This window comes from Citrus sinensis, chromosome 7 (assembly GCF_022201045.2).
Source record: "Citrus sinensis cultivar Valencia sweet orange chromosome 7, DVS_A1.0, whole genome shotgun sequence".
In the NCBI taxonomy this organism is placed as follows: Eukaryota; Viridiplantae; Streptophyta; class Magnoliopsida; order Sapindales; family Rutaceae; genus Citrus; species Citrus sinensis.
In genome coordinates, this window is record NC_068562.1 from 7,942,498 (window position 1) to 7,965,858 (window position 23,361).

General features: G+C 35.8%; 2 protein-coding genes and 1 long non-coding RNA gene across 4 annotated transcripts; 1 reads left to right on the forward strand and 2 right to left on the reverse strand.

The window, feature by feature from the left end:
* Positions 1-39: 39 nt before the first annotated feature.
* Positions 40-11,043, reverse strand: LOC102629330 (uncharacterized). 2 transcript variants are annotated; one of them, XR_003064120.2, is made up of 12 exons: positions 10,709-11,043; positions 9,905-10,026; positions 9,632-9,814; positions 9,439-9,538; positions 9,309-9,339; positions 7,133-7,175; positions 6,820-6,972; positions 3,018-5,157; positions 1,513-2,914; positions 957-978; positions 759-842; positions 404-440 (listed from the first exon to the last, which is right to left on the reverse strand). XR_003064120.2 is itself a non-coding variant. In XM_006465775.4 (11 exons), the coding sequence occupies exons 2-11, from the start codon at positions 9,961-9,963 to the stop codon at positions 376-378; spliced, it is 4,260 nt and encodes a 1,419-aa protein (XP_006465838.2). In that variant the 5' UTR covers positions 9,964-10,026; positions 10,709-11,043; the 3' UTR covers positions 40-375. The 2 variants fall into 2 exon arrangements, 1 of the variants encoding a protein (XP_006465838.2); XM_006465775.4 differs by lacking the exon at positions 957-978 and having other exon boundaries at positions 40-440.
* Positions 11,044-18,295: 7,252 nt separating this feature from the next.
* Positions 18,296-20,371, forward strand: LOC127898925 (uncharacterized). The gene is made up of 2 exons (XR_008050646.1): positions 18,296-19,729; positions 19,844-20,371. It is a non-coding gene; the product is annotated as an uncharacterized LOC127898925 (long non-coding RNA).
* A 201-nt stretch (positions 20,372-20,572) lies between these two features.
* On the reverse strand, positions 20,573-22,336 carry LOC102629042 (trihelix transcription factor ASIL2). The gene has a single exon (XM_006465774.4). It carries the CDS (start codon positions 21,874-21,876, stop codon positions 20,851-20,853), a length of 1,026 nt encoding a protein of 341 aa, XP_006465837.2. The 5' UTR covers positions 21,877-22,336; the 3' UTR covers positions 20,573-20,850.
* Between the last annotated feature and the right edge of the window lie 1,025 nt (positions 22,337-23,361).

Sequence of the window (23,361 nt, forward strand, 5' to 3'; positions counted from 1 at the left end):
GAACACAGCAACATCTAAAATTAAGAAAAGGAACAAAGATGAAACTAAAGAATCGTAAAATTTTAATAGGCTACTCCGCATAATCACATCACTCTTCTTAAACCGCCAACAATTTGATTCTAGCGAGAGTTTCATATACATCACATGAGGCTATAAGAAATGAAGACTTGAAAAAAAAGAAAAAGAATACCCTGGACTACCAAAATCACAATGACGATACGCCAATAGGCGCTCTTTTTGTTCAGTGCAATATACAACATATAGATGGCTTTATCATGCCTATCTCAAGCATTTGTATTTATATTTTATCATCTTTACACCCTATTTTTTAAGATGATCCCAAGCACTTCCCTTTGGCTACACTATGATGGCAATTTATCGGGGCTTCGAGTCACTTCCCTTGCTTCTAAATGTTGAGAGAGAAAAAAATGATCGTGGTGCTGCAAAATTTGAAAAGCAGATATGAGTATATCACCATGAAAAAGATAAAAACAATTTACCAATAAAAGGGAAAATAATTTCTTTCGTATCTTCATATGATGACTCCCCAATAAACTCAGGGGAATTTGATGTTTAAAGTTTTCAAGTATATCCCGGTTCAAGATTACAGTATCTGCAATTAGCGGTCTCTTGGATCACACTGATTGAGTCAGCACAACCCATGATACTGATGCAAGGGAAGTGCTTCATGATCAAGTGGAATTTGACGCATTAGTAGATTACAGCCAAGTTAAACAAGTTACTTGTAAGTTAATGACCTTTTATGGAGCTTCCTGACATGTGATCCTCCCTCAGCTTGAAGTTTGCTGGAGGTGCTGGGATAGAACTGTGCAAGCCATGAACTGCAAAATAAAAGAACCACCATCAAGATGCTTTCACTCTCAAATCAAATAAAGTTTGCACAATAGGGATTTTTAACACTTCTGGATAGACTATATTCAAGAAAGAGCAAATACTTCAAATCCTAGTGCTGCAGACCTGAAATAAAAACCAAAGCTACTTTCAGTTGATGCAATTTTCATTTTTTAGAGCATCTAGCGCCAAAAAAACTCATTGTGTGTGCAAAAGTTCACAAGTCCAAATGAGCCTGTCCATGACATTCTGTTCATGAGGAAACTAAAAAGATTTATATCAATGGAAACAAATGAGAAGTTACAAAAGTACACAGCATGATCCACACAGGCATCTAAAGAGCAAAAACCATATAAAAGCTAACTCATCATCCCTGAAACCATGCGCTCTGTAAGCAAAAACCTAAGAAACCCTCAGCAAGAAAATAATATTTTCACAGATGAGAAGAAAACTCGGGAATTTTCATCTCTATTGTATAACTATTATCTAAATTGAAGATACGTTGCGCGCACGCGCACACACCCCATAAGCAGTTGGATGGAGTAATTTTCAAAATAATAATTATTATTATTATTCAGACTTGATATAATATAAGCAAAAATGCAGCCAATAAACATGCATGGCATGTAAGCGCAAACAATTTATTAAAAAACAAGTTACCCTGTTCATTGAACAATTCGCTTTCATTGTAGCCATCATCCGAAGGATGACTCTGCAAGAACCCCATTCTCGACTTCCTAAAGTCTTCTGATGACCGGCTGGTGGGATCTCTGCCATCTTCTGTGTCATCATCTCCTTCAGAAGTTGTAGCAGAAATCCAGTCAACCAAACTCTCTGTACCACGATTTTTCCTTCCAAACTTCAGTAACCTTTTGAAGCCTTTTGTCATATCCTTCCGAGACTGCGTAGAGGAAGAATTAGAAGCAAGAAAAGGCTTCTGCGCACTGCCCCATTTTTTCCTCATCCGAGCGGCATCAGCCTCTGTTTGGTTAAGAGAGTGGGAATTCCAATATGCAGGACTTCCAATTGGAGAGTCCACTGAAGCATCAATATCAGAGGTCTCATGTGGGTAAGAAAATGGATGATGCATGCGTGAGTTCCATGACATGGGACTCTCCCCCGGTGAGTCTTGCAGAGAACCCGTTGCATGGAATGTTGAAGGCACAGCAGCAGGTAATTCAGCAACTGAATCAGGGTCTGGTTGAGAAAGTGATCTCAAGGAATCACCATTCTCAGATCCAGAATTAACGACTTTCTCCGATTCTTGGCTCAATCTTGGTTTTCCATTATCCATGTCATTACATTCTTCAATTTCCATGGTTTCAAGATCGTCTTCTTCATCCTCTTTGGCCATATCTCCTGAAACTTCAGCCTGAAATGCTAAATCATCATAATCGTCTTCATTTCTCAAAGATGAAGCTTTTAGCTTGGCAATGCTTGCTCCAGAACCAGGACCTATGCCATTACCCCTTCTTAGAAAAGGTTTTGACTCCACGCCTTTTAAGTACTTGTCATGGAGGCTCTGCTCACTCTGCTCTTTATCAAATTTCAATGGTGCCAAAACAACACCATCACAATTCACAGGGGGCATATTAGAAAACTCCAAAGGACCAGTGGAGCCCTTTTTCAAGGAATTTGATCGCCTGGGTTTTTCCTCCTTAACAAGCGGCGTTTCTTCACTAGTACTTTTGCTGCGGGCATAGTTTCTCACCTGTGAACGGGTTGCCACTTTGCCAATTCCAGAAGAGGGCTTTGTGTTCTCTTTTCTTAAGTCAGAAAAATTGGGAACTGACTGTGCAAGAGGGTTTTCTGATTGAAGTCTTCGCTTTCCAGAACCAGCATTGGGAATTTTGGCTGATGATCGTGGAATTGGTGCTGCTGCAGTGCGAGGAGTAGATGAAGATAAATTTCTATTAGGCAAAAGTTTCTTACCTTGGGAGCTCCTAGAAAAATTATCTCCTGAGGACATCTCAACGAAGGATCTTTCTTGTCCGTAATATTTCTGCTCAAAAACTTCAGAAAGATCTTCATCTTCTTCACTGTGAATGGAACTTATTCGGTGCTGTAAAAAGATTCATTTTGCCAAAATTAGCTACATATAACATCAAGATTATAAGTTGTAACAATTGTTAAAAATTGTGTGTGTGTGTGTGTTCTAGAAATACCTGCTCCATTTTCATACTTGATCGGAAATTGAAGGATCTGAGTTTCTCTGCACGCCGACGAGCACTAGAGACTGAATCATTACTGTCTGAAAACCCTGAAAATTTGGCCTTCATCTCAGCTCTACTTCGCTCAAGCCTATCCTGCAAGGCTTTCAGCTTTGCTTCCTTTTCTGTCCCTTTGGAACTCCAATCTTCTCTCAGTTTAGCATCTCTTTTCTGCATGTATCTCTCATAAAACTTTCCTCTAGAATCATCAGAAAGACCAAGCTCAGAGAAATTTTGCCTCAGGGAATCACCATAGCCCTGGTTATCCACCATCTTCATAGGTGGAGTACTGAATACTGCCATGTTACTTGAACTCCCGGCAGGCTCAATCACAGTGCTTTTGTCAGGGAATTGCACAGGAGATATATCTGACCCCATTGGTTTTTTGTACTGTGAGCTTACTGCCTGCTCGATGTGTGGTTCAGCAGGCTTGCTTCTTCGCGTCAAATTGGACTGATCCCCAGGAACCCGAAGCTTGTGCTCAGCAAAAAGCTTTTCCAGCTCATTTGCCTTCATTTTCAGTTCATCATTGAGCTCCTGATTTCCCTTCGACTGCCTCGACCTCTGAACTTGCTCAACCTGTGGCGCTGGGATTGTACCAAAACTCTCTTCACTATCCACAACCTTTTTACCTGGATTAACTGGCTTGTTATTTCCATAAACAGACCTGCTTTCATCTCTCCTACCCTGCATCTTCTTAATCTGCTCAGTATCTGCAGTGAATGGTTTCTGAAACTTCATTCTCTGGTTTCCAGAATCTTCCACTTTGATTGAATCCTTTCCAGATGGCACCAACTCCTTCCCTCTTTCTTCTTCTCCTATAGAAGACCTCCACCGTGGCTGAGAAGTGGACTGATAGCCCTCAGATCCTTTATCTCGAGGGTCCAACACTTTTGTGACAATACCGCCTTCAAACTGTCCCGAGAAAGACTGCGAATGACTATGATAACCCCTAAATCGTGGTTGAGCCACTATTTGATCCTGATCTATTGGTTCAACATGTTCTACTCTACTCCCAATTTCACCATCAGAAGTATCCCCAGCCCTACCCACAGATTTTGCATTCTGGATCTGTAAAGCAACATGGTTTTTGACCCCAATGGTCTCCTCAGAACCTGCTTGAACTTTAGACCAATCACTCTTTTCTCCAACACCCAATGAAACCTTCAGTTTATCCTGAGGAACCCCTTGATCACTTGCAGCCACTTGCTCTGTCCCATCAGTAAAAGACCTCAGTTGGTTCACCTGCAAACCCACTTGATCCTTCCAATTCTTACACCTGTTCAATCCTACCTCTTCATGATCTTTCACCCCAGAATCATCGTCTCTGTTTCCACCACTCTTAACTTTAAATGAACTCACTGAGTCATTCAACCCCTTATTATCTTTTTGGTCCTTGTTATCCTCTGAAAAACCAGAGAATACATTACTTTTGGACTGAGAAACAAAGGACGAAGAGGGTGTACACAAGGGACTCTCTGTGTTATCATTTTCCTTTCTGCCATTGCCCAAATCAATGCTCATATCACTCACACCACTCCATCTTCTCAACACAGCCTTCTCAACGGGGCCTGTGGGTGTGGTGGCAGATGAAGACGATACATCAGAGGAGAGTCGTCTTAGCTCTGCAGATTTTCCCACAACGATGGGTTTGCCTCCAGAGCCTGATGAGTTCTCCTTCTGAGTACTTTCAAAAAGCTTGATTCTGTCCTGTACACTGAGTCTCCTTGCAGGTTGACTCGTTGATGACTCAGTCACAGCCTCCTCTTTCTTCTTCTCGTCATTGCTGTTTTCATTTTGATTACGTTGCTGTGCAGGGAAGACAGATTTGGGTTGTTGACACGTGGAAGGTTTTGATAGGTTAAGCTGTTGAGTTTGTGCTGTAATTTGTTGTTGAGGGGTTTCTTGGCTAGATGGGTTGTGGGCTTTATTCTGAGATATCTGGTGGGGCCTATTTTGGTCTTCTGTGGAGTCATCAATTGACATGTCAGATCCCCATGAGGACCGAATCACTTGCTCATTGACAACTGGCTTCCACGGGCTGATCAGATCAGGTCTTCTGTCACACACCGAGGTGAATTTGGTACAAGCTTCACTGCACAACAGAGTAAATACATATAACTTTGCTTTCTTTAACTTGACAAATAATTAATGATCTAAATAAATTAACAAAAGATGACAAGAACAAGAGAGTTGGGATCTTTAAAGATGGAAAATGCCCCGATAACTGCTACACCTGCCATATAGGGACAGGTTGGGAATACAAGCAGCTCTTTATATTCTTGACCAAAAAGATATAAAATATTAGATATCCTTATTCAATTTTTAACACAAGATGCCAACAGGGATAGATATCAGTTGGAGAACATTTTGTATCCTAAAAATAAGGCTCATTTGTCGTAAATAGCGAGGCCAATCAGCATGCACCTCAGTAGCCAAAATTAGGCAGCACTGGACTGCATAGAACTGTCATTGAGAGGATTTTCCCATCCAAAACCGGCAAATAAACTAGAATAACATAAATTAAATAAAAAAAAAACCACTGATAATTAACCAAAAACCTGAAAAGGAATGGAAAAAATAAAAATAGAAGAGATAGATATTCTAAGATATTGATCTAGCTTGGTAGCAGTTGGAGCATAAGCAAGAGAGTCATACAACTATTTCGATACATTTGAGTACCCAACAAATGGACCAGACCCTACATGGGACAACCAGCAGGCCAGTGGTAGATAAATATCAATAGAACCCACTGAAACATAAATCAAATCCAAAGACACAACATAGAAAATGGACTATATAAATACCAAAATTCACAAGCAGCAAATTTATGGCTCCTTTCAACATATTGGAGAATGATCAATCCTCAATCATCAATCCATAGAAGGACCGTAACATAGCATCAGCCAATTATATCTGGACACCAAATGAATTTGCATAATGATTCCATATTTGCCAAAAAAGTTTTAATAACTTATGACAGCTCATGAGTCATTGTCAAGCCAACCTATCCAAAATAAAAGGTAAAATCTCATTTTCTTAATACCTCAGTAGTTGGTGGATAACATGGTAATCGTTAAGGCACCGTTGAGCCCCTGGATGCAATATATCAATATCTCAAACAGCTAAATGCCTAATAAGTCTAACTAGTTGCTTAAACTAAACTCACCAGGGACACCTGAAAATCACACAAAAATGAACAGTTCCAATGCTGACTACTCATAGCACCAACTAACAGATTACTTACTAGCAAATGCAGCTATTAATAAAACAATCAAAATTGTCATTGAATCAAAGTATGGGCTCAAAAAGCAGGAAAAAGGACTGAGTGGAGCACCCAAGCTAAATGCCATAGATGAAAGTTTCACTCAAATTTCAATAACGCACAACTAACTTGCAACTTAACTGAGTTAATTTGACTTGTTAAGAAATAGAGTTGACTCATAACAAAACCTCAATCTGAACTTAATAGTTTGAGTTCTCATAGACAAGTTAAATTGTTGGGTCAGTATCAATAATTTAAGAGATTAAAATTTAAATCTAAATTAAATTTTGGTGTCATGTATAATTTTGGGGCCCTAAGCCCAACAAGATTATTAAGAACGTAATTCTTAAAATTAATTCTAATAATAACCGTCAACCACTACCATCTTGGTAAATCTATATACTGGTGTGATTTTATTTTGTGGGGGCACACACACACATAAGTTAGATTGAAGCTACTAAGATTTATTGAAGGATTTCCCAGGATGCTTACTTCAAGCGATGTGCGCCAAACCAATCTGCAAAGTTTTGGAGTTCAGAGACAGTTTCAGGGTTAAAACCAGCGGATGCTGCACGAGCATAAGCAGTGGTTAAGTCCTGTCTAACCGCAACAAGACGCACATCGATAGCCCTCAAAAGCTCCTTCCTAACAAGAATGGAAAAGGCAATGAAAAGTAAAAATTTTATCTTCTTAAAATATCCAATATACATAGGTGGAAAGGTTATTTCACTGAGAATAAAATAAGGTTAGAAGAGAAGCAAAAAAGAGCATAGCTAGGCGAAAGATAAAGGAAAAAACTTTTTACTTTGTCGCATCAGCTGCTGCCATGGTTCCCGCACCATCCCCACCTACAGCAAATTGCCAAAATATTGTATAAGCATTTTCGAAACTCATATTTCATTCAGAATATAGACTTAAGGATAGTTTCAATTCAGAGTATTTTATGCAATTTAATATTTCCATGTCAGAAGGAGAACAGAACTAGTAAGAGGTTCTGAGAAAATGGGGCAAATAGCTTTAGATGAGAGCGATGCAACAATATAATGAGAAAAGCAGCAAAAGATCAACCAAGCAAACTGCTAACTTTCGACATATTGAGATAGTATTTGAACTTTTTAGGACCCTAATAATCTTTCATTTATAGTTCCAATCTTAAAAAGTAAAATTTACTGATTTGGCTATTAGTAAACCTATCTTTTTCCGTTCTTTTCCTTTACAGATTTTTTTTTAGTCTGCCAAAAATCATTTAATGAGGTAATGTTTGAACTTTTTGCCCTAGGAAGGAATCAACTAAAAGAGTGATAATTTTCTAGTAATCAAGGCAATTTAACCCATACCCAGTTGCTCAACTAACATCAGAGATACCCTACAACATCCAAATTAAAAATCACATTAACATCCCTATGTTATTTCTCTATCCATCAAGAGGCTCCTAAAGCACTATACATCCAAAACACAGATAGCATCAAATCAAGAGTCCATGCTTCATAATTCCTGGAAAAGGGCAAGAAAGACACCAACCTAAATACACTTTTAGGGAAATTCACACAACCAGAAACCACCTCATTCTAACTTGATGTAGGAAAGGATAAACAGATTTTGCAAAGAATCAAACATCAGATCACATCGAATGACTTAAATATTTCTCAATGCTCCAGATACTGTCATCATTTTTAGTAATCCATCTTAAAGACAACAGGATAGCTCCAACCATGTATGCAACAATACTCAAGGTCAAACTGTCAGCAGAACCTTCTAAAGCCATCTCACAAAGCATGCTCTAGCTTAAGTCTGAGCATTATACCACCTGATACACATGCCTTAATCCCTGCAAAGATCAAGAACTACACTGTTTTCAGATCAATATCTCCTCATTGCTCCAGTGCATTGGCCAGCATATCTCAAGGTTACTATAAGAGCAAAGCCACTAGCAACCATATCCTAGAACCACACCATCCCAGACTACTCGCCGACAAGATGGGTGCATCTTAACCCTTCTTGTCCAGCATATCCTAATTCCACTCCCCCAGAGAGAAAACGAAGAGAGGGAAAAAAAAAAAAGACCGCTCTCACATTGGAGAGCATTGCACCGCCAAGAGAAAAAAGCATAGTGTTTTTCAATGCTGAAAAAGTCCATTTTTCATCCATATCTTGCTAGACTCATGCCTAATTATTATGAATTCGACATATGCTAACATCAGTAAATCATAAGCTAAGTGACTACAATTATACCACATAGGATAATTCTTTTTATTGCACAACCATAAGAGCGCAACAAAAACTTTAGAAAGCCATTTAAAACATGTGATGTATAATAAAATTCATGTTTGAAAATTATCTTTGTTTGCATTTTGTTTCTGATGAACATGTTCATCCAAATTCCTGGCAGTAACTAAAATCACCTAATATAATAATACCTATTCAGTTTCATGACTAAAATTAAAAATAAAAATAATGATATATTACTCGTCTCATTGACACGAAGATTTCCAATTCAAAAGTGGCATGATTACATAAAATCACATAACAGAATGTAATACTAGAAACGTTTTAATATCTTTTGATTGCTTATATCACCCCAAGCAGTGACACCTCAGCTACACTAAATGCTATATCATCCCAAATTCCTGGCAATAACTAAAATAACCTAATTAGTAATGACGTATTCCTCTTTCCTTGACGAGAAGATGTTTTAATTCAGATGTGACATGATCATATCAAATCACAAAGCAGAATGTTTTACTAAAAACATTTTAGTATCTTTCAATTGCTTGCATCATGACACTTCAGCTACACTAAATGCTAGTTACCATGGCATTTGACCATTACAGCTCGCAATACTTTGAGGTATCATAGTACATTCATCAATTTTACAAAACTTCATGCTAGACAAAGGCAACAGGTTTAAGCTTCCTGAAATAAGACTAATCCAACATGGAAGATAAAAGAAGCTAGATGGAACCAAATTAAAAGACACACACCTATTGCACCGGAAAGCTGATCCCTGCTTCCCTGAAATTTGAAGAATTCCCAGATTCAGTGAAAATAGAGTAATTTAAGCTCACATGAATCTCAAAAGTAATCTGAAACAAAAGAAATGGCAATCACTACCTGTGAATATATTTTACAAGCTGCTTCCAACTGAGACATCTCTGCATCAAATGTATTGACCAATTCCAAAACCTCAGGAGTACTAACAAACCGCACAAACCTAGAAACAACAAGTGCCAATCAAATCAATAGATGAATCCAAGCCATACATCGATACAGGGCAGAAAATGTCTCAGCTGGCATAAAATATAACCTTTCAATTGTTCCTTTTGTGAACCAAGTCTCAGCATTGTCACGTTTACCAACTTCAAGCTTAATTGACTGAACCGCTCTTGCAACCTGTTCTTCTGCAACCTTCAAATGGGTTACAAATGGCTTTACTAACCCTGAGGCAAGCTTCTCAGTGTGCCCCTCACTCGATACAAACAACTCACATCTGCCCAAACAGAAACCTAATAAGTATTAAAAACCATAACGAGTAATATGCCAGTGAATTCAATAAATATCCATTAAAGAATTCCCAAACCTTGAGCGCTTTGGTGTTAGTTGGAACACTGCATAATCAAGCCGCGTGTCTGCTTTCATTTTCCTTCTACTATATTTACTCTAGCTCTTCTCTAACTTCCTCATATACCCATGTGTACTTCTCTATAAAATTGAGCCCAGATCCTCAAAGTCTCAATCAAATAATAGCAAAGCCCCAAAGCAAACTCAGGTAATTCAAGTAAATAAAAACCAAATAAATTCTAGATTTCCATTTTCTCCAGAAAAAGAAATTACAGTTAATCATCTAAGCACCTGAAAAACAGAATATACTAAAATTTGCTAAAGAATGAATCAAGTTTTCAATATACCCAAGTCAAATAAGGAAACAAGTTTTTACATTAGCCTACATTTCCAGGGAAAAGAAAATAAATTACACTAAAAAGAGTCCAAAAAGTATTAAAAATAAAAAAACAACTAAATAACCAATAGGCAATAGCTATAGAACTACTAGTATTAGACCCAAAAACTTACCAAAAATAAAAATTGGATCTTCATCCAAAAACCCAACTCAAAATAAAAAAATGCACCAAAAAAAGAAACCAACACTATTCCTACATAAATCAGATCTGATTCCTTCAAAACCAAAACGGAATACCAAATTAACCAAAACCCACTTGCATTTTCACATTACAAAAAAACTACACTCAACTGACAAAAAAACCAAAATCCATTTCCACTTGCAATGAATGAACACATGCACGCAGATATTGCATGTTAAAAATAATCCAAATTTTATCAAAAAAATTAAACAAATGTGGGACGGATCGTTGCAGATAAAGCGTACCTGAGTGGAAAATCAGTGAGATCTATCTCAACATTTAGCCAGTATTTATTTTTTTTTTTTACGTGTGTGTATTGATATGCTACTAGAAAGACTATCCTCTTCTATTGGGTTTTGTGGGTTTTGATTTTTGATTTCTAAGAAATGAAAAAAGAAGAAAAAATAACCCTATAACAATGACAAGATTGTTTTTGCTTTACTCATTTCTCAAATGTATGTTTCTTTTTCTTTTACCCTTTTCTTTTGGTTTTGGTTTTGGTTTTGTTTTTGCTCTCTCTCTCTATCTATTAAAGATACAGTGGAGAGAGACAGAGAGAAAGTGTGTGTTTGTGAGTTTTGTTTTGTTTCAGACAGTTTTTGTTTTTGTTTTCTGATTTTTTTTTTAAAATTAGGTGACTGTTTTTTAATATTAAAAAAGAAATTTACCATTATGGGCTTCCAAATTAGGAAACTCTTATTTCAAATGTCCATGCAATTTACAATTTTGGATTGATTGTAATGTCTCGGAGGGTGTTATTAAATTATTATCAACTTATCATACAAATACTATTGGATTCATTTACGGGTGAGATTATTTACATTTTAAAAATAACTTTAAGCACTTTTATTTTAATAAAAATAATATATTACTAAAATACACATGATTTGATTTACTATTAAAAACAATCTATTATGAGTAAAATAGTCAGTGACTAAAGTAACTACGCTTTATTTACTCATAATATATTGTCCTTAATAGTAAAATAAGGGTGCTTGGTTATCACAATCACTGATAATTTAATTAAATTCAAAATGTCATGAACGGGCTATTATAATCTTAGAGATTATCATATGATAATATTACTTATGGCGGTTTTTCTTATGAAATGTGGATAGTCTTAAACTTTCGATATACTGAATATTTAATGAGATATTCCAAACTTCAAACATTGATATCATTTAAAGAAGTGATTGTGAGTGAATTTAGAACTTAGAAGTAACACCTTATTATTTTCCATTAATCACCAACTTAAAGAAACCCAAACATTAATCTTTGAAATCCTAATATAAAACTATGGCTATGTTTGGCAGCTTGGATAAGTTTTGGGATTGGATTAGATTTTTGGACTAATAAAATAATCTAATATAAGGTATGCTTAGTCGTCGTGGACTAATAGAGTTGACTAAAATTTAGTCCAAAACTAATAGGATTATTAGTCCTTATTTTTATATGGGTTTAGGTGGGATAAAATAAAATGAAAAGTTTGTATTCTCTTTAATCTTTATCACTCTTTTCTTTTTCATTTAACCTAATATTTTGACCAATAATTTATATTATATAAAATATCAAAAATTTATTCATTAATTTATTTTAAATTATATTTAATTTAAGATCAATTTTTTTTATTAATTTATTTAAACTAGTATTGAATATTAAACATAAAATAATCAATCCTTTCTTTACAACAATGTTGAATATTAAATATTAAAGTCAACAATTATCAATATAATTTAGAATTATTATATTATTTAAATAGATATTTAGCTTTATTAAATTCAATTAACATAGTTTGATTTGATACTATACCAAAAAAAAAAAAAGATAGTATCATATATAATCCAATGTAATCCAATTTAACTTAATCTTAAAAAGTTAATCTAATTTAATTATGCCGTCCAAAAGTAGTATAAATTTGCAATACCCAATTGCAATGAAATAAAAAAAATTCTCCTATAGAGGGTAATATTGTCCAATCAACTTTAGGGCACATAAAGTGATCAAGGATCACTTTTCAATCAAGGGTGTTTTGGTATTTTGGAAAGAAGAAATAAGGGGTATTGGTCAAATGTCCACGTTTCGATCATAATTTAAGTTGTTAACAAGAGATTCTAAAAAATTTAACGGTCCCATAAATAAAGTTTTGAAAGTGAGAGCGAGAAGAGATTGCGATATCTTCAAATTCAAGTTGTGACCCAGGCCCACTACGCTCTCCTGCTTCAAAAGTCCACCACATTATACCGTGCTCCTCTCCACTCATTGTTTGCCACCTGTAGACCCTTCTCGGGTCAGCACCCATCATATTTTTATCTTCTTGGTCACACGCCACCTCAGCGGCTTGGAATGGAGAAGATAAGAAGAATAATAAAATTCACAAATTTTGAATAGAGTAAAACATGTTAGACGACTTAAAAAGGTTGAATTCTATTTTTTATTAAGTTTTATGATTGAATGATCTTATTCATTTGAATTTATTAAGGATTACTCTTGTTCTTAAAAATTATTTGACTTGGGTAATGACCTATTGAAATTGAAGATGTCACATTTATGAATTAATGTAAGCGTAATCTTAGAAAAAGGTCCCAAAAACAAATAATACCATAATATGTTTTTAAAGTAATGTGAATATATCACGCCACGCTTTTATTTATTTTGATTTCATTATTAAGAGATATTTGATTTTCATACGATCATACAAGATTTTTCTCACCATTATAATACAACTCGAACAATAATTTCATCACCTCATGGCTAGTATTAAAGAACGACGACTATTTTTTCCATATAGAATGTTTGGTTTTATTTTTTCTTCTCATATTTCGTGCATGAACTGTGGTGAAAAAAAATAATAATGGTTGGATGATTCTTTCCATTCTTATAATCGACAGGTGAGATGGGTGAAAATTTATTTCATCATAACAAGCTAGGATGCTACCTTATTTGACTAAATGGGACAAAAATGCATCACATTTCTCACAAAAGGCACATGCCCCATTTACTCTCACTGGTCACTACTTCAACTTGTTGTTAGCGGGCTAACATTGAAATTCGTGTTTTGACAGTTTTCCTCTTTAAGGCAATCCTATAAGTACATTTAAGGTGAATGAAAATCTTTTTTCTTATTTTGACTAGCCATGAAAGCAATGCAACACAAGAAATGAATTTAATTGTTTTTTCTTAAAAAAGAAAAAGAAAGAAGCTTGTGTCTCTTTTCAAATTGTTACTTTTCTGCATTATGGTGCGGCTGCTGCTCTCTTGATATGAAGTTTTCAAGGTTGAAATCTATCATTGTACCATTTTAAAAGAACCAATCACGGCAATGGAGATCAATTCAAAATAATTGACGAGGTTTCTTTAATTATATATTTTCTAAGGAGAAAGCTATTCACGGCGATGGAAAGCGATTCATATCTGTCCTTTAGTCATGTTTGTTATCATAATTGACATTCCCCGATTCTGAATAAATCTTAATTCTAATAGTAATAGAGTGAACACTTTAATTGAAAACATAAAATTAAAAAAATAGAAAGACAAGAAAGCCTATCACTTGAATTACCTTCACCTATTTATGCAAATTGAATTTTTATATATAAGTATGTTCGTTTATTTGCATGTGAATTGTTGAAAGAAAGTCTTGATGATTTTTTCTAAAATTCGATAATCACGACAAAATAATGTTCATTTGTAATAAATTCTTTTCTAATAATAATTTTTAATTTTTTTGTTAATCTTTCCTAATGTCATATGTATCACGATACAATCACCGTAACTAAGTAAGATACCCAAAAAAAATATAAGTCTATCTTTATAAATATTAGCTATCTTTATGTCTAATATGTTACTTCATGATCCCAAATATTTGTACATGGTTTTTAAATGTTGCGTGCTCAAATATTTATAGACAATTGATTACAGAGTAGGGTCTAGTTATGGTGCAACTGTGGTATCATATCACAGCTGCACGCGCTGCACCTAGCCATTTGGATCCAGTTATGGTGACAAATGTGGGATAAATCCAATAGTTGGGTGCAAGCATGCAGTTGTGGTATGATACCACAGTTGCACTATAATTTTTCCCTACAATTTTGCCCTACAAAGTAATATAAAGAATATAATTCATGATCCTAGGGCTTTGTTTGTTGTTTTAATTGACACATGTGGGATAGATCCAATGGTTGGGTACAGGCGTGCAGTTGTGGTATGGTATCACAGTTACACTATAGTTTTGCCCTATAGAGTAATATAAAGAATATAATTCATGATCGTAGGGCTTTGTTTGTTGTTTTAATTGACACATGAAAAGTGTTATTTTGATAAGTCTATTTTGCTCATGAAAAAAATTCAAAATTTAAAGTTTTTTTCTTTTTTTGAATGGAACAGTTTTCATTTCACCAATATGTGATTAATAGCATTATTTAAGGATGATTAGCGAAGACAAATTAAAAAAAAAAGTAAGCTTAATAAGATAAATTATAAGGTTAGCCAATGAGTATATAACCCGTCTTCGCCATGATGATCAATTCGACGGTTGTGATACACATTGCATGTGGGTCCCGCTCCATCAAGACCTTCAGCGCATTCACTTGACGCTTTGTTATATACACTGTTGTCTTATGTGTCTCCCACTAAGTGTGATCAATCAATTGTTGCTGTGAGATGGGCCGTGGGAAATCATTTAGATCGGAGGGTCCAAATTGCATGATTAAGTGGATCCCACCACTTGATGAGGTCGGTGAGCCGTGAGCACATGGATGATATTGACTTTTCACTGCCACATCATGAGTGGTTATTGTTACATGCTTGCTACACATGTAACTACAACAGTGACATGAGATTTGTTTTTGTTCATAGGTGTTTAAACGTTAAACTATAGGAAAATTGGAAAATATTATTAAAAAAGAAATTGACTGATCTTATATCTATATATAATAAACACTTGTAGAAGTTAATATGACATTGTTATATCATTATCACATGTTTCACATGTACCAGAAGAAAATAAATAATATGCCTGATTTAACAGTTTTATATAATTATCACATGTTTCATGTTTTTAAAAGAACAAAAGAAAATAAATAATATTTGTATGTAAAAATAATATGCGATGCTACATTTTTATACAAATAGTAGAAATTGTACAAGAGGTTTTATGTCTAGCATTATTATAAATAATACAAGATAACAAATAGAATTCGTACAAGAGTTTCTATTTCTAATATTTTTTTAAAATAAAATATCTCTCTCAATTTTTTTTAAAACGATCTCTCAACAAATGTTGTAAATCTCTTTAAAATTTTAAATATTATTCATAATATTTTCTATTAAAATTTATCAAAAAATTTTATAAAACAATATTTGATATAATAATTTTCTACACAAAATAGTGTGTACAAAGGGACCATCGAAAGAACACCAAATCAATGAGGTCTTTTCGAATTCTGAATAAACTCGGGGGTAGGTTGATAACATTTTCTTAAATTTAAGTAATTCATAAAAAAAATAAAAATAGAGTAAAAGAAAATGGGCCGGGTTCATAAACGGACTTGAATGCCGGTTCATGCAAGACAAAGCCAACAACCGGGGCGCGATCAGAAACACTCTGTGTGTAGTTCACTCACAGTGCCCGCCTGTTGATTTTCCCATTTTTCAACTTTGTTCTTGCTTTCACAACAATCATTGAAAGCAAGGTAAGCATTTTTCTTTTCCTATTTGGCTCTTTCTAATTTCCAAATTCATGTTAACTGTGTTTGGTTGTTGAATGTGAATCGAATGGCTCAAACTGTGAACTTGTGTTTACAGTTGTTGATTTTTTTATGCTTAATGTCAGTGATGAAGCCGATGCCATATTATATATTTGCTTGAAAAGTGAATGAAGCCGATGCCATATTATATATTTGCTTGAAAAGTGAATGCACTTCGTTTATCGCTATGAAGGAATCATAATTAGGTTTCTTGCCGACATTGTAATCATTCAACTTTGGACTTTGAAGGCTTGCACTTTGACCATTATGATATGTGATTCCACTTTTGTGCTTCACATAGCACTTTTATTTATACCCACATTGAATTCTGTTATGCCGACTGAAATTCTGCCTAGAGAGGTTAGTACACTACCCATACGAGTCTCACCAAATGAATGACATGTCATTTGAGATAGAAAAATTTGTGTAATACTACTTAGGTAGTATAGTTTCATTATACTAAGTTGTCATTGGTGAAGTTATTTCATTAAAGTTATGTGCCCCATTTATTATAATAACTATCTGGTGAGGTATTTCAGACATATTTTAAATTGAATTATTATAACTTTTACTTTATAGAATTGCTTTGAGAATCACTAGGTATTAAAGTGTAAATGAGAGAGTAAGTGATAATATTAGCTATTACCTACTAAGTAAAAGTAACTATTTAACAAATGCTTTAGTTGTTGTGATTTGAAGTTAAGTAGAAGCACAACAGTCCCAGCACGTACTCTTAAGATTTTCTTGATTTCGATGTTGCATGTTTCGATGCTTTGGCTGCAAGAAATTTGAGTTGTATAAGTATTTGAATGAGTTTGTTTGGTAGGGATATAGAGTGGTGGAAGTGTCAAAAAGTAAGGATAAAGAATTCATAATCCCCCTTCTTTCTTATGATTTAGACCATGTTTGACTATTTAACCATTGGAGAGTAATATTTTGTTATGATTGGCTTGGATTCGTTTCCCAACGTAAAGCAATCATCTAATTGAGAGAAGGATTACAGCATCAGATTCAACAAAGGAGACAAGCTGTCTTGTCTCACAGTCTTTCACCCCAGAAAACCCCTAAAGTACAGTTTAAAAGAACCTCATTAACCTAAAGCTTCCATTTTCTTAACCACAAGAGTACAAATTTTCAACCCCTTCAATGATCACATCGCCTCTTATCAAACTGTGAAAGCTATATATTATATTTTAAATAAGACTGACAAAAGCAGAATTAGCTATCAAGATAACAAGTACAATTTTTTCAACCGTTGCCTGAACACAGGCCTTTTAGAGCTACCTTAAGCGAGTCCTATTTAAGTACTTCACTCCATTTTTTATTAAGGGCTCGCTAGTAATTGTCTTTTGTAGTTTTAAAAATGATTTTAAAAATTATAAGTTAATTTTAGTAGTTAATAAATTTTTAAAAAATTTCTTTTGGTAAGATCACCTTATCTTAGAATAGATTTTAAAAAGTAAGTAAGAAGTATTTTTTTAAAATTTGATTTTAGAAATCATTTGTATACTTAATACAATTCTATACTATTACCAATTATATTGAGAAAAATAAAAAATAAAATTAATAGTATAAAATATTTATTTTAACTATCAATTATTACATCTACAAAATAAAATAAATTCTATATACATGCTTATAAATAGATAAACAAAATTTAAAATAAATTTTATTCAAAATTATGTTTAATTCAGTTATTTATATTTTCATAATTGTTTAACTATAAGATTTACCAAACAAATGCGATTATTTTTAAAATTCCTTGTACTTTTAAAAATAATTTTTTACCAAATGTTTAACTGATTCTTTTCACAACTGATTATTTTTATAACACGGCTAATAATAACTATTTTACAAGATACAACATTATCAAATTGGTCCTAAAAGAGGGAGCTGCTACCTTACGTTTAACGTAAGGTACAGCCCCCTCACACAGCTGAATTTCATTGGGATCCGTTCCTCAACTGTGTGAGGGGGCTGTAACTTACGTTAAACGTAAGGTAGGCCAACCCCCTAAAAGATATTCTTTAGTTTTCAAAGCTTCATTTTTTTTAGACTAAGGCAAGTGGGTAGGTATTGCTTCGTATTTGAAGATCTCTCCTATTATTTTTGGAATTTTGATGATCATGTGAAGTGTTAATGAATGAATGAATGTTTCCAACAGCTCCAAGAAGTACTTGAGGAGAAGGATAATATTTCACCGTTATATTTATATTTACTTAAATTGGGGTATCAACCTTGACTGCAGCCAAACGTTAGGAAAAGGATCCGAAATCTTAATATTTTGCAGCTTGCAACAGTTACTCATCCACCACAGAAGTCATACACAGAAACAACAGTTACTCGTCCACCACCGAAGTCTTACCCGACGGCACTGGCCCTAGAACAGATACTAAATGGGCATTCAATGCATTGGTGTTCATCTCTTCAAGTTTCCCATTATTCTTTATCTTACTATGAACAAATAACTTTTGAACCCTTCACAAAAATCGATATTAAGGTCCTCAAATTGAAGGACGTCCATCAACCAGATTCTCCAGAACTTGATTCACAATTTCCCCAAAAGAAGGTAACTTCAATGAATTACTCCCCATAAACTCCAATAACTTATAGTCGAATAGGTCTAACATGTTTAATGATCCTGAACAGAAAACCATTTCAGGCAAGTGGTACAGCAGATCGGCCGGAAGACTGATGTCAGGTTTCAGTGATTTGACATTACTGTCAATTGCATAGCGAACACAGAGGTCTGCAAATTCTGAATCACTTAAGTATCTCGCCTTAATCGCCAACTTGTCTACACTTAAAGAGCTTGTTCCCAATAATTTAATAACTTGCCTCTTGTCCGACTATGTTTCTTGACGTGAAAACAGCGATGAAATTAACCTCATTCCCTGCAAATCATTCTCAAACAAGTCTTCATCGAATTTTAGGACGCAGATATCATGTCCGGTTGCAACCTATCAAGAAGTCTCCTCTTCTTGCCGATGATATCAAGGCTTTCATCAACCATAATGTTAATGTCACGGCTGAATCCTGAAATTAATGCTAGTCACTTCTAACTAGAGTAAGCTAATTAAGCATGGAATATTGACTGAAATTGATAATATTTCGGATGCGCGTTAACTGAATCACATCAACAACAATTGTTTGGAGAAAACATATCAATGAAAGATATTGGATATTTTGAACGACGTCGGTTCTAAAGCAGCGGCCTAATAGAATGCTAAGTCTTACACGATTAGGATTCGGACTACAAACAAACCCAAGTCAAAATCCAGTAAAGCCTTTTCTTTTTTTATGCCCTTATATGCTACCCCGATTCAATTTGGGAACCAATTGAATAAACAAACTCTTTACGGTTTCATCCTTTCGATCTAAGAACTCCCCGATTTGCTTTGTGTGACTGTACTTCTTAGACTTCTCAAACCCGCTCCATAACTCCCACGTACCACCAACGGCTGACACCAACTCTGAAATATGCCTCTGAAGGATGCCAATTCAATGAGCTACCGTTCAAATTATGTAAGTTCTATCTATTTAAATACTGTTATTAGTACAATGATTCTGCAGCCGTGACATATTTTGATATCGCCCCTTTTTTTTTTTTGGTATCCTTTGAAATTTGTCCACAATCAGAAATCTGTTGTAGGTCAAAGAGCCAACTGCTGTTTGATTTGCCAATTCCCTTAACGAGGAGGATATGATATGTTTGGCTGAGCGGGTAGGAATTGTGTCAAGAATGTTTGTGCTTCAATGGCATTTGCTGCATGCCGAAACTGCTTTTTGTGCCACACAGCCTAAATTTTAACCGACTGGATTTGTCTGTTGGACCAGTTAAACAAATGAGCTTCCCATCTGGAGCCCAAACAAGTTATTCATATGCCTGATGCTGGCAACCTGCCAATCATGGAATTACAGACCAAGGCAAAACCTGCTCAATTTGAAGAAGTTGAGTGTATGCTTATCCTGCATCTCTCCTCTGAATCAGAGCATGTATTCAAATATCTTAGAGCAGAACTTTTTGTCTGCAGCTTTTCACCATAAGGTGTCAAAGCATAAGGTACCGCCTGGAAGATATAAGAGGCAGATTTTGTCCTCTGAAAGAACCTGGCCTTGGCAAGCTTAATTTTTCAGGAATCCTACTAAAGCTCATTCCTTAATGTACGCTATATAGCAATAGAGATATCCTAACTTTTTCAGCAATACTGCACAATAGGACTTTCTGACTGACTAAACTATTTTGCAGCCATAAGAGATACCGTAACCATATGCCATAGCAGCAAATTATATTGAGCAACGCTGGTTCCATGGCGTTGCCTAGGAATTTGCTAGTGGATGCCAAGGGAAACCAACACATACGTAGAATACAACAATCAACCAACGGAGTTTCTCTAATAAGTCACTACAATCAAAATGCCTTTTGCTGCAACTGAAAAATGTGCTGTGTTCAATCACTGTGTTACAGCATATTAGACAAACGTTACATTCTGATAAATATTTAAAGAAAAAAAAACCAACAATTACACTCAACGGACTACCAATTCAATTACAAATCTCGTAATTTTTATCATCATCAATGGGGTCTTCTTCACCCACAGACCACAGACAAATCTAAATCCCAATCTAAAACTAAAAGCCTAATATCATTCGTTACTATAATCACTAATATTATTATTATTTCCATTATCATTACTCCTATGATGATTACCAGCATTCCCAGTTCTCCTTCCATGCTTCAATTGCGAAATCTCTAGCTGAGTCTTCATAAAGAACTGCATCCTCTGCAACTCCATCTCCTTGGCAAACTTCATCCTCTGCTTCTCCATTTCCACCACTTGCTGCAACTTCGCACTCTCTGCTTGCTCATAAGCCTCCCCAAACTTCAATATAGCCTGAGTCAAAAGCTTCACTGAATCCCCCCACCCGCCCTTCTCCTTCCCTTTACCCGACTCCCCTTCCACTCTCTTCCTCTTCGCCGGAGGAAAACTATCAATCGAATCCCTAGACTCCTCTTCGGATTCCTCCTCTTCCTCTGTCTCCACAGCCGCCCTTTTTCTCAACTCCATCCTACTACTCCTCTGCCCGCCAACAAAAACATTCCTTTCCTGCTGATTCTTCCCCGGATTCCGTACCCCAACAGGAATCCCCACCGGCACCCTAACTGCTGATGCTGTTGCAGCAGCACTTACGGGAATTTTCGCAGTGGGACCAATCAACTGATCAAGCTTTTCAAAGAAAACCCACTTGCTACTTCCGCCACCAGACATAATCTTCGTCTTCTCCAACTTATACTTCTTCTTCACAGTATCAATCCGATTCTTGCATTGAATATCAGTCTTCGGAGCCTTCGTATAATCCTCCCTGCTACTCACTATATCAGCCACTTCCTTCCAATGCTTCTGCTTCAAGTTTCCTCTACTCAGCTCCAAATACCTTTCCCCCCACGCATCTATTAAAACCCCAGTTGCCCCTTCACTCCAGCAATCCTCTCTGCCGCCTCCGCCGCCGTTTCTCTGCGACGGCAGGGCTAAAGCGACGTTTTGCTGCTGTTGTTGTGGTGGGATTTGCACCGGCGGTGCTGCCGCTACCGTTACCGATATCCGCCCGTTTGATGGCGACCCAGTTGGGCTCGCCGGCGGAGGTGACAGGATCTCGTCTTCTTCGTCCATCAGATGCCCCAAAACAGAGGCTTTTTTCCCCTCTTCTGGTGAAGAACAAACAAGAAATGAAATAAATTTGTGATTTTTAATTTTTATGGTATTGGTGCTTATCGGGGATTGAGGTTAGGCCTTAAGGGGGGGTGACGGCGTGCTTTCGGTGAAGGACGGGACACGTGGAGGGAGGAGTTAAGAGACGAGGCTTTACGTGGAGGGATGTGATTGGTAGGTGAGGGGAAAACTCCGTCACCGGCGTGAATGTCGTGGTGCCGGCTTGGTAGATGGACCTGAAGCGTGTATTTATCTGAAAACGTGAATTGACGGAAAACGCCATGAGGTTTTGCTGGATTTACTGGTAGTACTTTTTCCCGCTGCTTTCCGGTGATGTACCCAAATTACCCTTTTGGCAGTGGAAAAATTAGGCGCCTTGAGATTGTGGTTTTTCTTATTGATGACAGGAGTAGAAAAAGGCATTTTTGGACGCTAACATTTGGTATAGAATAATTAAAAACAAAAAATTTTCTTAAACAAATAATAGTAAATTATCATATTGCAATATCAAAAACTAAATGTAATATCATATCATAGTATTAGGGTCCACCGCTTTGGATTGATTACAGATTGATTAATCAACTTGTAATAAATAAAAAAATAAAACAAAATATTTTAATTTGGAAACAGAAATGGGGTAAAACGGTCTTTTGACTAGAAGTAAACCAAGATGACTGGCGACGTGAAGTCAATAGTGTACTGTTTCCAGATTTTATAATAGCTGATGGAAAAATCGACAAGTCTGAATCTTGCTTCTAAGTAACTGCTCTGGTTGTGTCCACGTCATCACGTGTCAAGTGGAAGGTTCTTCAACGGCTAATATCAGGCGACCATCAGGTGCTGGAATCGAAGGCCTCAGAGAGTAACCGACACCAGTCGGTAACAATGCGCAGAAACGGAACCCTGTCACCGGCCAATTCCAAACCAGCGTTTTCAGTGGAATATGGTGAAGTGTTGTCACCGGCATCAATGACGTGGCAGCAATCTAGGGAGATAGCAAGTAACGAAGACGAACAAATATCACATTTGTAACCGTCGATGAACAGCTGAACCCTCTAAATTGCGCACCTAGCACCCTCGGCGCATTTTAGGCTCCACTTTCCCAAATCTACAGTCCGAAATATCTGTAAAATTAGGGGTGGGCAAAAAAACCGTAGTGTTAAAAAAACCGAACCGAACCGACGATTTTTTTTAATTCGGTTCGGTTTTTATTTTTTAAAAAAACCAAATATACCGTTTGTAAAAAAAACCGAAATGTCGGTTCGGTATTCGGTTCACTTAGCTGAACCGAAAAATCGAACCGAAAAACTGAATTATTTTTTGATTTTATTCACATCAAACATGTGTTAATAATTTTATTCAAATCAGACATGATTTTATTCAAATCAAACATGTGTTATTTCTCTTTATAATATTATGATTATGTTTATATAGATGGAGTATTGG

Bases quoted from the DNA above. Each gene is read 5' to 3' on its own strand.
- LOC102629042 (XM_006465774.4), bottom strand. From the start codon at position 21,876: ATGGACGAAGAAGACGAGATCCTGTCACCTCCGCCGGCGAGCCCAACT.
- LOC102629330 (XM_006465775.4), bottom strand. From the start codon at position 9,963: ATGAAAGCAGACACGCGGCTTGATTATGCAGTGTTCCAACTAACACCA. The intron at 9,815-9,904 runs GTTTGGGAATTC...CTGTTTGGGCAG, and splicing joins CTAACACCAAAGCGCTCAAG to ATGTGAGTTGTTTGTATCGA. The intron at 9,539-9,631 runs GTTATATTTTAT...TGTTGTTTCTAG, and splicing joins ACAAAAGGAACAATTGAAAG to GTTTGTGCGGTTTGTTAGTA.